General features: G+C 40.3%; 1 protein-coding gene across 9 annotated transcripts in view; it reads right to left on the bottom strand.

Annotated features, from left to right (window-relative positions):
* Positions 1-16,412, bottom strand: part of GLRA2 (glycine receptor alpha 2) — a 131,752-nt gene extending 115,340 nt beyond the window's left edge. For 8 of the 9 annotated variants that reach the window (XM_069874818.1, XM_069874810.1, XM_069874781.1 and 5 more), the window contains exons 1-2: positions 15,817-16,412; positions 13,565-13,698 (exon numbers count right to left, since the gene is read on the bottom strand). In XM_069874818.1, coding sequence (XP_069730919.1) covers positions 13,565-13,594 — 30 coding nt within the window. In that variant the 5' untranslated portion in view covers positions 13,595-13,698; positions 15,817-16,412. Of the gene's footprint in view, positions 1-13,564; positions 13,699-15,816 lie in introns of those variants that run through there. The other variant, XM_069874827.1, reaches the window with a different exon arrangement.
* Positions 16,413-18,806: the final 2,394 nt, after the last annotated feature.

Raw genomic sequence — 18,806 nt, forward strand, 5'->3', positions numbered from 1 at the left:
CCCCATCCCTGGAGGTGTTCAAGGCCAGGTTGGATGGGGCCTTGGGCAGCCTGGGCAGCACATGGCAGGGTGTTTGGAACTGGGTGATCTTTAAAGTCCCTTGCAACACTAACTATTTTATGATCCTATGATTCCTGGTTGGGATGTGGCAACAATTCTGGGTGCTTGCTATTGCATTTGATACTCAAAAACATATTCTGTGATATGGGAATACATTATGATCAACCAAGGTTAAGACCAAATACTACCGAGTATCTGAGGAACACTTGTGAGCAATGCTACTTATGGCAATGGTATTTATAGAACGGAGGAGACACAACATGCCCTACTAAAAGCAGATGAGACACAGAGGCAGCACTGAATGGAATCAGCAGGAAAGCAGCACAAGTCTTCCCTCGTTCCAGCTGCCTATTTCCAGAAGGCACATGCAGACACACACCCCAACATAAATAAAATGGCATCAAAAGAACTCTTCTCTTAGACCAAGATTTAAACTTTTTCTCTTCACCTGGTTAACTTCAGAAAACATCTGAGCAAAAATCCAGCCTTACGACATGACATGGATATAAAAAGGGCACGTCACATTGCAAAATTGAAAGCTCTTCTTCAGCAAAATACCACTAAGGTGTCACAAGACAAATACTCCAGTGACTGTCAGATCCAGGTGATTACAGAATGAGTCACAGAAAGTAAATGTCTCTGGAGTAAGTACAGCTAAGAGCAATCTATATATGTATATATATACACACACACATATATATATATACACACACACACACATTGGCATAATCTGAGGTCAAACAGTGACTAATAAGTTTCTGAAGTGGTATATGAGTTTTCAGCTGTGGGACTATCGCTGAATGTAACACAAGTCATACCGGTAAAATCCTAACAACATTTCATGGAAGGAGAATTCCTGCTGAGATGTGTTATTTGTGCCTTAAAATGCTTGTGAAAATTGTTGGATTGACATGCTTCACATTCAGTGAATGCTTTTGTCCACACTTCCAGCACTGGAAGAGAAAAGTAAGTCTCACGCTTCTAAACCTCTTCAGTTCTGCATTTGGCATTACAGGATAGTCCACACAACGTGTTCATTCTTCCCTGTCTTTTTCTGCCAAGACTGATAACAGAAACATATATTACTGTCTACTCTGGGGTGCAGTGAGATATTTCCACATAGGTTATCTAATAGACACTGCACAAGAACAATTTTCAGGCACTATTCTATTTCACTCCACAAACCAGGAGCTCAGAAACTGAAAAGCCCTTAAAACAGTTGACACACTCCTGATTTACCCAGCTAACCTGAGCTAGTCTACAAAGAATATATAGCCACAGCAGTCACAATGAATTGTATAAATGTGCTGGAGCTGGCTTTCATGTAAGTAGTTTGAGGGCTGCTACTGATGTAGTTATGGCAGGCTGGAATTCACTGGAGGCAATTAATCTCAGGCATTATAGCTCGTGCTGAGCTCCGTACCACCTCAATGCAGCACAGAGCACCTCTGAGCAAATCACTTGAAAGCTAGCTCAGATACTTCTGCACAAGCCTCAGTCATACTTGTGACTGAGTGCAGCCAGTCCCAGAGCTAAAGCCTTCCACAGGCAAAAAAGTCTGTGGAAATAAATCTACAAGACAATGTATCAGAAATCCCATCTCTGGAAATTTCCAACTGGAACTTGAAGCATATAGTGCAAAGTTACTTAGTGTATATGTCAGCTTTGAAAATATCCAAATAAATATTTTTATTCTTCATATGCCCATGAAATTATTTTTTTCTCTATGCTCTCTACTATTCTTCCAAATAGTTCCGTGCCAAGTCATGACAAGCAGTTCACTGCAAGACATCTCTTTCTGAAGTCTTCCTTCCTCCGATGCAACAGAGAAGTGGGAAGTATTTGGGTAAATTGAATTGTTTGCTTTTCTTATGACATGAAAAGATCCAAGCACCTACTTCTCTACTTATGGTAAAACAGTGTTCGCTGAAGTGAGCAAACGGAAAGGCAGAGGCTCTCAGCTTCACTGGGAGCGGGTAGCACAGATGCGCCTCGCACCTGATTCTGAGAAACTGCTTGGCTGCTTTGCATTAATGAAGACAGCTTTTCACTGCTGATTGGCAAGTGAAAAATGCAATGTGTGCAAATGTCTGGAATATTCCTCAGTGTGGTTAAAAGTGGTATTACATCTCTAGTCATGATATTGAAACTCTAGCACAGAGCCAATCAAACTCCTCCTGGATATTCTTATTTTTAATACTGCTCCATGAAGTCAGTGTAGCCAGCCAGCTCATCTAAAGGACTACATGGAACCACAAGGTCAAAAATGTTGATTGAGAACAGAAGGCAAGAGGGGAGATCTACTTAAGGATAAAAAAGTATTAATAATAATGTTTAAATGTTGTCAACCAATCTAGGCTTCTATTTTCAGTCAGAATGAACAGTTTCATTCTGCTAGCATATTGGCTTCAAAACATTTATTTTAAAAAATGGTACTTTTTTCCGTTCTCTCGAAATATTTCTTACTTTGTTCCTTCTCCATGATTCTGATCTTATGCTGCAGAAATCAATGGAAGCTCAGATATGAAAGTCAATAGATACAGTCTCAAAACCAGGGCTTGGTCAATACCTTTCCCTGTGGCCATAGCAAGGTCTCAGAATCGATTTTGATTCTTTTTTTTTTGTTGTTCCTCCGAGTTCAGACATTCACTTGATTTCACTGTTCTTCCATCTTTTCTTTTAAAGTCTCCATAATGTTCCTTGCTTCACTGTCAGAAGCCATATACAGGACTTGAAGAAAAAGAGCAGTTTGGGTGACGAATGTTACTGAGCAGACATTGATTCGTGACTGCTAGGGAATTATACACCAAATGATACATGGGACACAGATGAACAATGGGGTTTAGAGAAATGTGATGATTCAGGCATAGGGACAAACAACAACAGAAGTGGTCAGGGGATGGTACAGATGGCAATATGCAACCATTCAGAGACACACAGACCCATATGCTCTCAACATTTTGCACTAATAAGATAAAATTTTCCTTTTATTTTCAAGATTTTCAATTATTGGAAACTTCCCATTCTTTTACTTCCTTATAGTCCAACTCATTTCCATATGAGTTGCAGAGAATACTACTTTGAAATTAATTCCTCCCCCTCACTCTCTGTTCATGAGCTGATCTGTTGCATGTTTAGGTCAGCCTCCTGTCTCCTCCCTTTCACACATCCCCTCTCCCTCTGGGAAACTCCTATATGATCTCTCACATCCTGAATCCCCAAAAGATTTTGTCTTTTAATTCCAAGACATCGTTAAGCCACTTCTTCGGTGTCTTTCATCAACATTTTTTTTCAGTCATCAGTTCTTATGTATAAAATGGCCAGAAGAATGGGGAAGAGAATGAGAACTCTTCAATAGCCCAGATAATAAGCATCTTATAAACTGACTAGCTTACTTTTTTATTGATACCAAACCACCTGTTGTAAGGAAATTATCAGCTCTTTAGTGCAGAATGCTTACTGCATTGTTGCGAGGAGCATCACATGGCTTTCACGTAGGCTCAGAACTCTGCTGACATAAAGCATTTTGCAGGGAAACGGCGTATGGTCTTTTTCTGGTTTCTACCACTAACAGTCATGCTGAGTAGGAGTCTTCTACGAAGTCATCCAAATGAGACTATATCCACACTAAGGAGCTTATTGGCCTGGGTTACATCTGTCCTTAATTGTTTATAACTTTCCTAAGTCAAACTTTTTATTTTATAAAAAGAAGATTTAAAATCGGTTTTTAATGGATTATGTATGCTTTATCCCATATAAAATACACCTTAGAAGTGTAACAAAATCAGTATTCTCGGGTGTATGGCACCAAATTGCTGAAAAATTATTCTTAGGTGCATAGAGATGAAGACCTACAATATTCCCCTAAATGCTTAATTTTAGGATGGTTCCTAAAACCAAACTAACCAAAGCCTCTAACATCTCAGACTGCTCCATCTGATGGGATATCACTGTCTGCAAAGAAAAATTGCAGCCTGAAGCCCTTACGTAGATTGGCCACATCTGCATTTTAGTTTGGCATGGGGGAAGAGTGTGTGGTTATGTTGATGCAGAGGCAATAGGCTACTTTCACACCTAGTGAAAGAAAACGTTTTACATATGCTTCTGGTTTGGCCCCACACTTGTAATCTGCATGTCTCTCTCCAACAGCTGCTTTAAATTGCAGTGTGAGTTTAGAGCAGCATTCCTGCCAAAGTGTCACTGTTACTTTATTCATTATCTAGGACTTACTCTTTATTAGACATCTATAGTAAACAGCATAATAAAGAGTGGTCCTGATAAGACAGTTTTATAGCCTAAGATGAAGACATAAAGACAGCACACATTGGGAATGTAGTCATTAAAGGCAACCTAACATAATGAGTATTGATCTGGTAAATTTTAATCCTAGGTTTCTGCCTGACTAACTATGTTTGTTTAAGGAAAGCATTTAGCTTCTGCTCATTTTTATTTCCACAAGCACAAAAGCAAGGGGGTTAACATATAGACATGTTCTCAGGAAGAAGGAAGAATGAGTTTGTTCATGCCGTGTATATCAATTAAATATCAGTTACTATTCTTTAAGGGAACATGCCCACAATTCAGCTAGTCACAGCAACAGTCCCAGTTCCTTCCATGCAGTCCCTGGCTCTGGACATAGAAACACACAGGTAAGCCTTATTAGATTCTTGGAGGAAAGCATCATACCATTGCTGTGCTACCATGGACAGCCCACTGTTTGCTATAGCCAAAAACTACCTCAGCCCCAGGACAGGTAGAAGCTGTTGCAGTGTCTGATACTTTGGTGCATACACCTAGGCCCTTATGGAGGAACCTGAAGGGCAGAGCATGTCCATGGGCAGAGCACAATGCTTCAGCAAATTGAGGCACCCTTTGCAGAGAGCAAATAATTCACAATAAGCTCTTTGAGGGACCTCCTGAAACCCTACTTCTCAGAAAAGTTGAGGTATTTCACTCAGGGTCCACAGCTCAGAGTTTTTTCTACCAAATCAACATACATGACCTTCCTTTGAAAAAGCATTAAAGAATTTCAGTCTTTCCCTTTAAAACACAGCCAGCTTTACAGCCCATAACAAAATGCTGAGGTTGCATGCAGAAAAAGTCCTTTTCAAGATCTTCTATGCCTGCCTCAGATTGATTAGATGCAGACTTGCACTTCCCAGGCTACAAGTTTGTGGATTTGTTGGGAACTGGGGTGGGAAATCTGTCACCGTCTCCTATTCAGAAAGGTTGGGTTTCATCCTGAAATGCAGCTATGGTCACTTTTAAAAATATTTATTAGGTCTGGATAGCCTACTGAACCCAGAAATTTGTGCAGCGAAGCACTTAGGATACAACACTTGGAAAAAGAAAGTGCACTCAACATACATTTGTATCTTAGTGGTCGGGGCATTTTTAAGCATGAGAAAAGTGCTGGCTCCCAATCCCTGTCCTTACAACTTCTTCTGTAACAGCTGAATCAGCTGCCCCTAAGGGGTAATGGCTACAACAGTCGCTTCTCTGCATCACATCCAAGCAGTCAAGAGTAAAGGCTCTCACCCTCAGACAAGCAGCTACATCACAAGGTTGAAAAGTCATATTCCCCTTATATTTTCTCCCTAGCTTAGTGATGTTTCAATTCTTTGTTGCAAAATGTGCCACTCGGAATCATTTATAGTCCTTGGGATCACACACTGAACTCAATTTTAAGATGAGGGGAAACTGGACCAAAAATCTATATACTGTAGAGGAAGGCAGGCCACATATAGAACCTGTTTTGAATTTATGTTATTTTTTTTTTTAAGTGAGCAGAGATTCACCCTGAAAGGAACACCCTTCCTGTGGAATATAATGCAGGCTCTGAGACACCTGGTCCCTACAGGCAAATGGAGGTAGAGTAGCGCCTCATCACAGAGTCTGAATTTGGCTAAGAAGTAAAAGGGGTGCAAAGCCCCCTTTTGGGCATGTTGGTTGACAGCCGACTGAATATGAGCCAGCAGTGTGCCCAGGTGGCCAAAAAGGCCAATGGCATCTTGGCTTGTATAAGAAATGGTGTGACCAGCAGGTCCAGGGAGGTTATTCTCCCTCTGTACTCGGTACTGGTGAGACCGCTCCTCGAATCCTGTGTTCAGTTCTGGGCCCCTCACCACAAGAAGGATGTTGAGGCTGTGGAGCGAGTCCAGAGAAGAGCAACAAAGCTGGTGAGGGGGCTGGAGAACAGGCCTTACGAGGAGCGGCTGAGAGAGCTGGGGTTGTTTAGCCTGGAGAAGAGGAGGCTGAGGGGAGACCTCATTGCTCTCTACAACTACCTGAAAGGACGTTGTAGAGAGGAGGGTGCTGGCCTCTTCTCTCAAGTGACAGGGGACAGGACAAGAGGGAATGGCCTCAAGCTCCGCCAGGGGAGGTTTAGGCTGGACATTAGGAAAAAATTTTTCACAGAAAGGGTCATTGGGCACTGGAACAGGCTGCCCAGGGAGGTGGTTGATTCACCTTCCCTGGAGGTGTTTAAGGCACGGGTGGACGAGGTGCTAAGGGGCATGGTTTAGTGTTTGATAGGAATGGTTGGACTCGATGATCCGGTGGGTCTCTTCCAACCTGGTTATTCTATGATTCTATGAAAGTGAGACAGCCTGCAGCAGTTCCAGGCATGATCAGGAGCAGAACTCAGAGAATCTGAGGAACTTAAAAACAAAACAGTAATGCACTGTCAACTTTACACAGCAGGTAGGTGGGAGATGTCATGGGGATTTTGCTTGCGTTTTTTTTTATGGACTTCTACTCCATTCAAGTCCTGTTTTAAAAACTTTTTTCCTGTATTGTCTTGTGAAGCTTTTATGTTTCCACTCTTCCCAGCTGCTGACATGCAGCTGAGGCATAACGAGGAGTTAATGTGTCTTCATACTCTTGCAGTGCCTGAGGACTGAAAGGCTCTTCCCTCTCATGAACTACACTGGTCAGATTGTGCATCATGGCCTCTATATTACTGTAAATCTTGAATTTTAACCATGGACTTCATGTCTACAACATTGGCAGGTCACTATTTATGCACTGTATGACATTCATCTTAGAGCTGTGTCAGACCCCATACCACCCTGACTGCAACACTGTGGGAACTCTTCTTTACAGTCTGTTAAAATCACTCATCTCTCTTAAAGATTATGAAATGCATATTTGGAAGCTGAACCATCAAATGTACACTTTCTGATGACTTAATCAGAGGTTTATATTCATATTTCCAGAGGGGACAAAAAAGATAATGAGTCTATGTAATAAAACTGCACATTTCTGCTTTATGCTTGAATATTCCCAGTTACTATATAAGCATATGTAATAGATTTGCAGTTTATAGACGTGTATATTTATAGTAAATTAAGTGTGCACATTTTTATATATTTTACATACATATAAATTGCGTGTTCTAAGACAGCTGAAACACAACAAGATGCTTAATGAGTGACCCTAAGGCATTGGCTTCGACTATATAGAAAATCTAAGTCTAAAAATGACACTGGATGTAATGAAAAAAACACAATTAAATTAGAACACAATCAGAACAATAGTGTCTCCTGCTTTCATACTGAAGATCTTTGGCTCTGCTTTGACATTTGTTTTGCATAAATTCCAGTGGCACTTTATGCAGCAGCAGACCAATATTCCATGACAACAGTCCAATCTATTGATATCTCTTAATTAAATCACTGGTTCTGAATAAAGGAAACAACCAAATACATTATGGATCACTGTGGCTAACCATTTAAATATAAAAGAAGACCAGGGACACATCTTCAGCTTGGAAGCCATGTGGCACTGGTTGCCTTTTGCTTACGCTATTCCATGCTCTCAGCTTTTTGACTTGCTTTTGGATGAAGCTGGCAGTGGGAAACTCAGAAAGAGATCCAGGGAATGTTCAAACAGCTAAGCTGCACAGATTATCAAGGGGGTTGCTTGAGCTTGCTGTCTGGCCCCAGTTGTCTCAAAGCCTAGACATAACTGGCCATGCAACTCCCCCTCCCTACTCATGTTCTAGGAAAGAACCTCAAATTAAAGAAAGATGGACAGAAGAACGAGTTCCACAGCCCTCTTTATCAGCAAATTTAAAAGAAATACAATTCCAAGGATCCTTACACAACTGCACTAAAAAGTTTTCTGCATGAAACTGTGCATACCTAGGGCAGGAGGTGCATATAATTTCCTTAGCTACATTTCTGTAGTTTAACAAAAATGAAAAAAAAAACTAAACAAACCCAGTATTCTGTGGGTAAAAATCCTCATGCAGTGTCTAATTGTGCAGTGATATGTGTGTATGCAGCTTCATCTGAAAGCAGCACAAAGTTGCAGATACATTTCAAGGCAGCAAATAAACCAGAAGCATACCTTCTTAATAATGGATGTTTGCACTTCTCAAGCAAGCTATATTTAAGGAATGCAATGTCCTGGCCACATCCAAAAAATGGCCATGTAGCCTTCCTCCTCTTCCAATCAACCTTCAGCCCGTAACTTACAACTGGAATGCACCAATAGTGTGTGCACTTCCTTACTGCATGCTGTTGTGCCTGAATGGGATTTGATTGTCCATCGATCACGGGCTCAAGTGGTGTGTAAAGTAGCCCAGTAGAGTATACTCACTACATTTGACTTCATGGCCAGAAGCTGCTAGCAAGTGAAGTTTCTGGCTTTGGGAAGGTTGTTAATCATTGGAACATGCATCACTGCAGCCCTGCAGCCTCTCTCAGGTAGGCTTTCCAACTTCTATATGTATTTACAGTTTTTTCCTCAACGGGTATGTATTGTGAAGTGCCATATAGACATAAGGTCAACTTTTGCAGACACAGATAGCACAGACATACAAGTAGCTTCTATTTATGAAGCCTGATGCCATTAATTTCACCCTTGAATGTCATTCAGTGGTTTCTATTCATGCTTTTTGAAGCATTTCATTACTGGTCAACTCAGGGGCCAAATAAGTAAGCAATGGGCTTGAACATATGGGGAAAACTGACTCTTGCTGCCAAGGAGTTAAAGTATTAAGTGTATAAGCCATTTCCTGTAACAGTTGTCAAGCTAATTTTTGGTAAATTACTTAGTCCATTTGTTTATTATTCAGATATAAACCCACTGACTTGGCATGAAAATGGCATTACACCACTGTAATCACAGACTAATCTTTTACAACTGCAGCCACTACACCCCCAAACTACATTCCTCTAACCTCTCAGTTCAGAAACAACACCTTTTAAGCAAGTTAATTTATATTGCATTGCACCATCCAGTGATGAACGTAACATTAATGAGCACTGTTGCTGCATACCTCCATATAACTCTATAAAAATCAGGATATTCCTTAGCAAATAATGACTTCATGGGAAAGAATGTACTTAAAACATACAATGAAATTAAACACAAAAGAAAATCACTATCATTTTCATTGTAAACCTTTTCCATACCAAAAGGATAACCTAGTTCTGGAGCTCTTGGTGACAAATTCCCCTTCTCTCCACCCAGTGCATGACAACCACTTTACTACTTAAAGTATTTTGCATAAAGGACATAGCAATGCCTGTAGATAAAGTTTTCTATCTTATGTTTATAGTTGAAGTAGCTTTATAAAAGGAAGATGTTAAAAAGTGGAAATAATGCACTAACTTCTGAAGGTCAACATCTCCTAGGAAATGTTAAGTATGAGCTGACTTTCCATTAGCCCCACATCTCATGTGATTAAGTTGTAGTTTGTAGTTGTGATCAAGCTGATGTACGATTGAGCAACCTGATCTAGTGGAAGGTGCCCCTGCCCATGGCAGGAGGGTTGGAACTGGATGATCTTTAAGGTCCCTTCCAACCCAAACCATTCTATGGTTCTATGATTGATCCTTTGTATCATGGTATTGCATACAGTGCTCTTGAGGGAGACTGAGGAGAACACACACTAACCTACCACTTCACCATCCCTGGTTTCTACCAGAAAGAAAGCATATTATTTGCTAGTTTTGTAACACAGGTGCCCTATCCTGCTATTTCTGGCCTTCCTGAGGAAAATAGTGAGGAGTGGAGACAATACAGATACTGCTCTGGATTGTTGTTGGTGCTTTTTCCATTAAAAAAATATAACATTAATATTTATCAGATTAAAAGTACATCATACAGGTTTTACTTTCTATTGTTTTACAGAAACCATGCTAAGTTGATGTTATGGTTAAAGAAAAAAACAGCAAGTCAATTCATAGGACCAAGAGCGTATGTTTGTTGTCAACAGAAAGTCTCTCAGAGACTTCAGTTAGTGTTAAATTGCAGTCTTCATATTTACTTTTAAAAGTCCTTACACAAATTATTAGTCTACTTCAATCCAATAAAAGATAAGTGTAAGATGAAGAGGTATGCATTAAGTACCTGACAGATAGTGATTAAAGAACGCAATTTGGAGAGTAGTTAGTCTGACACTTCCCTCTGGCTGTTCATCAGAGGAACAGTCCCTCTCAGTGTCTGGTCATTTTGTGTTCTATTACATGGTGTGTCATGAAGAACCATTAAGTCTACTCCTCTGCTTTCAAACGATTGTGTAAGACAGAAAGATAACAAAAAAGAAAGGATCCTGCAGTATACAGTACTGTTGTAAAAAAAACAAAAACAAAAACCGAGCCTGTGGTTGATGTCTAAATATTTATATATTCACCTGTTGCTCTCCCACTATCTTCTTCTATTTTCTAATTCACAAGAGCAAATTAGAGTAAAGCAGTGACTAATGATGAAATGCTTTATCAGGATAAAACACCTTGTTCTAGTAAGTTGCATTTTCCTCTCTCTTTAGGATGTGTAGCCTTTATTCCACAAATTAATCAAATAGCTGCTGTTTTCTAGTAATTCAGAGTAGTCATAAACGTATATTTAATTACTGCATAATCAATGGTATAAGATAAATGGGTACTACTCAATTACCTTTCCATGAAATCAGACTTTTCTGACACTTTAAAATGCCTACAGTAGAGTAGTAGACAGCTGTGTAACTGTTCTAAAGCAGAAAAAGCTGGACAAATGCATGGGTAGTGGCACAATTATCTTGATCCACAATATCTTGGTGAAACACAAGAAACAAATATTAACATACATTCAACATTTCATACATACATACATTTATATGATTTAGAATATGAGTACTGTACAATAGCCTATATTCCCCAAAAGTTTTCTAAGAAATTAATGAAGGTTAGAAACCAAAACAATTTGTATTATGGCCAGAATAAAAAGCTCAGTACAAAAAATATCTTTATAATATTTAACTCAATGCAACCTAAATTTATTTCCACTTCTTTGCAGCTGTAGTTTTTATTCTTTAAAATGAAAAAGTATGCAATATAGAACGATAAGTATTTTCAACTTTCTTTACAAAGCTAACAAGCTTGGGCAACTAGAACATGGGTGTGCATCATACTGACTAATAAAAATGGCTATAAACTGACAAGGTTTTGACTGATGATGTGAAGTTTAGAACTGCATGACCAGTTCTGAAATCTGATACGCAAAATACCTTTCAAAGGAATATAGCAAAACAAAAGAAAGCATTTCAGACCCCTCACCAGAAGACTAAGAGCTCCAGGAGAGTGGAGTTACGAAATAAACACTGAAGATGTGTTTATCATTTCTAACTGCTGTAAAGTACCATCCTGCTCTGGAAAGTGACTTAACAAAAAAATCAAAACCAAGAAAGAGCAGATTCTTTGCCATTAAGAGTTCACAGGTGTCACCAGGCAGCAGCTTCGCTTTGGGAACACAAACAAACCACAGGACTTGGAAAGGAGCACTGTCTGTCAAACAGCTCAGCACACACCGTACTACATCATGCACACCATACCTGCTCTACCCAACTGAGAATCAGGGGAGAAAAGGTGTGAATCTTTCTCCTCCTGTGTCTTTCACAAAATGGTTTTAGACACATACTATGGAGCAATAAAAAAGTGTCTTTAAGTTGCCTTATGAACAGGGACTGCTACTATCCTTGGTTTCATCTTAACTACAAGAGACGAAGCAGAATTATTGTTTTGGTGTCCCTCCCATATAAAATGCAGGAATAATATTTTTAATGATTGCTACCTTGCTCAGTTCAGGCAAATTCTGCCTTCATTTGCATTCTCTAAAAATGTCATTGATACTCATGCAAATGCACAAAATAAATTTGAGAGCCTAATGCAACATTACTTACTACAGGCAAATGTAGACTCCAGTTCAGGAGCTCAATAAGCATTTTAAAAAACGTTCTGAAATTCAAACTTAAGACTTCCCTGACTAGACTTTCTTTAGCATGTCAGCTTTCAAACCTTTGGATCTGAAAGCCGTGCTATGCTGCTCCTCTTCACTCAGGCATAGGAAGCAGTCAGAAAAGGCACTTTGTTCCAAATCTTGTAATTTGCACATGTGGTACAGAGAGTAGAAAGCGATCTTTGATCTAAATTTAATTAATGCTTTTCTCATTGACATGTGAGCTGCTTCTGTGCTAACAGTTCATTCACTGGCTAAAAAGTGATTGCTTTTTCTAGACTTTACCAACTTTCACAGCACTACTAAAAAGGCTTAATAAAGAAATACATGAAAACGTGCATTTCAGAGACCAAAGCCAGTAGTTATGAGTCCAAGTGTACGCTGGCATCAGATTTGTTAAGGAAGGAAGCATTTTATCACTTTTCAAAGTCAAACCACATTCTGAGCTTTAAATTGGCATAGAAGAGCCAGTTTTGGGGGGAATTATAGGGCTCTCCAGTAAGGCTAAATATCTGCAATGAAAACTTCGCTCCTAGCTCCTTTCATCCAGAACCGCAACACATTCTGTGTTCACTTCCATAGGGGTTTACAGGACTACAGCAAGGAAAGCTTGCCATGAATAGTAATGGTTGCAAAAGAAGCCTCTAGTCCACAGCCTTCTTTGTGCTGGAATGGTGCTGGTGAGTCTCCACAACTCCATCCAAATTTTGGAAGAAAAGAGAGGAGCCATGGAAGTGACAAACAGAATATGTTTTTTATATTTCATAGTGATCCCGAGAAATTGGTTCTTATCATTTAGTCAACATTTGCAGGATAAAATATGCTGTGTCTATACCTTAAGTCCTATCTCCCTATCTTGGAGAAGAACATTTTATTTTTTTCAAGTTGAACAAAAGCATAGACCTTTTCACTGCCATAAAGAAGACAACAGCTCAGCAGAGAAGTGTTAAAGTTATTGTCTTCATGGCCTAAAAATTTCAGGAACAAGCCATCAGAATTGCTTTTAGTGTGGAACCTGGAATCATACTACTGTGGAATTACTAAGGTCTTCAGAAATAACCTCTGACAGCTAAATATTGTTGGCATGTGAAAAGAGGGGTTTCAAGCTCTGGACTGTTATTACCTACACTGCTCTCCTAGTCCTCTCTATAGATCAACTGATCTCCATGACACTATCATACCGAAAAACTGAAGTCATTGAAAAAGAGAATCAGAACCCAGAGGAAAAACTCTCAGACCTACAATTTGTTCAAAACATAATCAATTAAAAAAAACTTACCTTTAAAATTTGGTCTGATTCTAGCATCATACCCCGATGTTCTTCCCATCAATTTGTCCAAAAAATCTGAAGGAGACAGGGTCTGTGAGGGGGATTTTCCAGATCTTGAATCATGTTCTTTACAGAAAGTCGTCCTAAATAAATTATTAGCCACCATTAGCTAATATTTAGCTTGTATTGTATTCAAGTCATGGAGAAATTATAGCACTAAATAAAATTGTCTCAAGTCAGTAAATATTGCAATTAATATTTTAATAGAAAAATATAGTCTATTTTCCATCTGAAAACTTTAATATAGAAATAAAAATGAGCTTAAGGTAGTATGAACGGACAATTTGCTATTCAGAAAAAGTCCTTTAGCTTTAAAAAGAAATTTATTACTGCTTTAAGGCTTTAGAATACTCAATTTATTCTTCATTTTAACATGTAGACCAATCTTACAAGGACTTTGGTATCATGCTTCGTATCGCTGCTTTAATTACATGCATGCTGTTCAAACTACATATTAACACTGGTTTAAGGAGGTCTTAAACTTCCAAACAATAACTTGCAACACTCATTGAGCAACACTGACAAATATTTGCTTTATTAATGTTGCAAAGGATGGAGATGCAAAAAAAAATCCTTTTTTTGCAGATGGTATCCAACAAAGACTTAAATCATGCTAGTGAGTGCCTGGATTCTTCCTCAATATGACAAAAAGGTTTCCAGAGTCACTCACATCTGATTTTAGGTGGTTTTTTACCAATGAACATTGAGTCATAAAAATTATCAGTATTATCACCAGCTTGTATTTATATGCGAGCTCTTGGAACACACTGCTTGTTTGCAGGATTTGAGAGCAAACTTCTGGTACCATATCATGCATGTGGAACATTGTGCACAGAGCACATTGCATGCATCTTAAATATTGCAACAAAAGAGAATTTAGGAATTCCCCATGGTTGTTCCCCAGGGAAAAAGAAACTAGGATTAAATGGTCGTATTTGGTGTATAGAGACACAGATTTAATCATAAAGCATTGTCCCGATTCTTAAATACCCCATTTCATCGTATCTACGTTGCAATATAATCTTTGAGCTACATTAAAAGTAATCCAGTGACTATGCCGTCTTAACCACTCTCTGTTTAAATATTTGCCCAAAGGGAACCATTTAGTTTCAGGAGTGGTTGGGGGTGGAGGCTTTTGTCCATCCATATACAAGTATAAATAAATTAGATATATGTGTGAGCATCAGAAATGAGAAGCAAATATTAAAATCATTATCCCTCTACAAAAGCACCAGAACTGTTGAAAGGCAAGGTGATAGTAAATTCTTGTAGTGTGATTCCCTGCATTTGTTTCAGCTTCCACTTACAGAGGGTGATTGCGTCTTTTTGCTTTTGTTAATGACAAAGTAAAATAAATTTTTAACAAATAGTAAGCTATATCCCATCCTTCAACACTAAAAACATTCACTGTGGATAATGAAAACTATAAAATGTATGTCCTCATACAAATTACTTGTGTTTTCCTTCAGAGATCACTAGTTATGAGTTTTGTTGTGATCCTAGACTCAAATACAAACCCTATTTTACTCTGTCACTGTATATAAACCTCATTACTCCTATAAAAACATTTTATATGTGTACATGTAGATACACAGCAGTGTACACTATAAAAAGAATATCAGCTAAAATGGTATTTGGTTAATAAGACTGACCTGTTTGCTTGGTACTACAAAAAGTCAAGAGTTGATGCAAAAGCTCATCAAACGTTAAAGAAAAAAATATTAGAAATGACAATCACATGTGAGCACAATACTGGTCTGATCCAGGGCTTTCCCAAAATCAGAGGACTGGTTTTCTAATTGCAAATAACTACATCCCTGACAAAACCAGTTCAATCATTTCCAAAGCTTGATGAGGAGGGAACCAAAGCAACTTCCTAAACAATCTCCAGTGGGAGCAAAGAATTTGCATTGCTCAAGGAAAATTGAAGAAAACATTTTAATCCATATTGATAATCAGTGAAAAAGCATGTCTTTGAATCAGAGAAATGGCAAACAGACCACTCTAACTTGAGATTATTATTTTTTGTGTTTGTTACCAAGCAACGAGTCTCTGAGTGTAAAAGGGATAGCCTATACAGAATGAACACAAAATACTCTCAAATATAACAAGCAAACTAGGTTAATGTGACATAGTATCTTTATAGTTATGATTTCCACAACCTTTTGACAAAAACCATCACATAGAGTCGTATCACCTACCTGAAGTGGTTTGTCTCTAAGAAAAATGCAAACAAGGTTGTCAGAATTTTCACTAGCTGCCGGTTCATTCCTCCTGCTTTCTGTGATGATTTGGAAAATATCCCAGAAATTATTCCAGAGAGACGTAGGGAAAAAGTAAGCTGGTGCTGCCTAGATTCCCAAATTCAGCAATAATTTAATTTTCTTGACAATCAGAAAGAGAAGGTCTGGATCTCTACAAACTGGGGGTAAAAAAGAAGTGCCAGTCCTTGGAATCATGGTCAGGTCAAGCCTAGGCTCATCTCCAGCAGCCAGCACAGAAGAGACAAAGCATCAGACTTGGTCGTTCCCCTGCCTCGTTTTTGGTAATGGGAAAAAAATAAAAAAAAAAAAGAAAGAAAGAAAAAAAGGAAAGGAAAACAAGAGGAAACTCAACTACACGAGAAGCATCATTAGTGCAGAGAGCAGTCTGTTCCCAGTATGTTTTATTCCCCTTTCGCTTTGAATATCAGTATTTATGAACGGTGGTGGGGCTATTGGGTTGGTCTCCTTTTCCCCTCTTTGGGCAGGGAGGCGTCGGCGCTGCCGGGGAGAGAGAGAGAGAGAGAGAGAGAGGGAGAGGGAGGGAGGGCTGGGAGGGAGGGCAGGAGCGGGCGGGGGCCGCGGGGAACCCCGGCGCCTGTGCCGGAATGAGGCAGGCGGGAGCGCACCGCGCTATAAATTCAGCACTCCGGACAGCTCCGCCGCCCTCCGCCGCGCATGCGCGTGAATGGGAGGACGGGGCCGGGGGTTTGGGGGGGGGGAGGGAGGAGGGCAGCGCGCGCGCCTGTGCCCGCGCCCGCCACGTGCCCTCGAGCGCGCGCCCGCGGGTGGCGGGGCCGCGGCCGAGGCGGAGGTTGGGGGGAGTGTCCCCGTGGGGGGAGACGGGGCGTCTGTCTGTCTGTCTGACTGTCTGTCTGTCTGTCTGTCCGTGGGAGCAGACGCCGCTGGAGGCGCTGCCCCGTCCCCGGTCCGCCCGCCGTCCCTTCCCCCCGCGGCTGCCCCCCTCGGGGGGCTCCCCTTCCCAGGAGCTGGGAGGCGCTCCATGAGGGTGCGAGGAGGAAAAGGTAAAATCGCACAATCCCTGGGTTGGAAAAGACCTTTGAGATCATCGAGTCCAACCATACCTGACCACTGCTGAATGCTGAGGGGAATAAAACTGCTTTTGTAGTTGTTTGGCCTGAAGCCACGATTCCCCATGCAGCTTAACAGAGAAGCTAAAGAAGCAGCCACATCCCCTCACGCGTACAATGTTATCGGACTGTTTATCTTGTGAAATTGTGCCCTTCTTGAGATATATTTTACGAGGCAAAAGGGGGTTATAATCAGGCTGAAGGTGTACCCTTTCTATGTAGTTGTGCAAGTCAAGGACTGATGCGAAGCATTTGGATGAATCTGCACCCCCAGTCAGGCGTTAAAACGAAATATTGATGCCTTATAACCAGAGATGGAAGGTTCCTGATTTCCTGAAATGTAGTGCAAGAGCAAAGATAGATGCCAAAAGCTCTGATGTTCACTTTCTTTGCAGCGAACCATAGGGGTTAGATACACATAACTACTAGGCAATTCTTACTGTATTAGCTGTGATTTCCACTTGAGGACACCTTCGTCTCCTGGTTCTCTACAGCTTAGTGCGCAAGATCTCTCAGCCCCTGGCGCAGGAACCCAGAAGGGGGAAGATGGTGTAGTTTCTTTTCCCAGTTTGTTTTATTTCTTTGTGGTGTAGAGAAGATAACAGGCAGCTTACTAGGAAATGTTTCCCATCTCCAGACCCTGGCATGTTGGAAGGAGATAGCTTTTTATACACAAGGAATGCAGTTACTCAAGCCCCTGCAGCAGGCTGGTGATGAAGCAGCGGTGAGACCCAGCCTTGCCATTCTCCGTAGTCCTTCCCTCAATACTTCCCACAACATCAGTTGCTCAGTTACAGGTCCTCATGTTAAACCCAAACTGTTTCCGAGGAGTGGGTTGTTCAGGAGGAGGAAGAGAATAACTTCACCCTCTGATGTGCTTATGGTGGCTGATGAAAACTGTTCAACACACTACAACCCTGAAAGCATTTTGGTAAAATGTGTTTAAGTGGGCAACTGGGGAATCTTGTCTCACGACATTCAGGGAATATAAAATGTGTTTTCTCTGCTGGTTTTCTCTCCCACCACTGGTTACTCTATGGATTTCCAACACCCTGAGAAGAAGCTGGGTCCTTCCCCAACTGTTCTGTTCGTTCCCATTAGAAAATCCTAGATTTGTGTAAAACAGGACCAAGTCTGTTTCTACAATCTGGAAACCCATTCCTGCAAAGAAGTTGTCTTTTTTTGCCTGTCCTGCACTCCAAAACCAAACAAATTGCTGTTCTGTCTTCAGTTTTCTATCCTGCTGTACTCTCCCACCACAGATACAGTTCACCTGAATACTGCTTCACTTCCACAGAAGTGTTCGCACACATTTTTCATATTCCCATGTAAAAGCCCTACCACTTAGGACAGGTGCTCTTAACATGTTTGTAGTCATCTTCAAAAATTGCCTTTGAAAAGTAGTTCTCCTGCTCCCATGTTAGCAAGAGATGAAAGCCACTTGCTTTTCGTTAAATGAAACTCAGTTGTGCCATTTTGTTTATTTTGTTCTAACACTGTAGGACATATCTGAAAGAAACCTACCTTTCTAGCTTTTTGTAGGTGCAAATGCTAGATAATATTTCAGCTTATTTACAAGAGGATGAAATAACTGAAAAAAAACAGATGTTCTAATACACAAATGTAAGTTGTCTCTTACTGCCTTGCCTCCAAGTCTATGTCAGTAGCCGAAATGAAGAACGTCCAACAGAAGAAAGGCCATAAAACTTGTTTTTTATCAATGTTTAACAGTAGATGTTATAGGTTGATGCTGAATCACTGCACTATAACATCTTCTAACCTCTTCAGATGATAGGTTCTCCTGCTAGCTTATTAGAGAAGAGGGGTTGAGCTGTGTCT

Source organism: Phaenicophaeus curvirostris, chromosome 1 (assembly GCF_032191515.1).
Source record: "Phaenicophaeus curvirostris isolate KB17595 chromosome 1, BPBGC_Pcur_1.0, whole genome shotgun sequence".
Taxonomy (NCBI): Eukaryota; Metazoa; Chordata; class Aves; order Cuculiformes; family Cuculidae; genus Phaenicophaeus; species Phaenicophaeus curvirostris.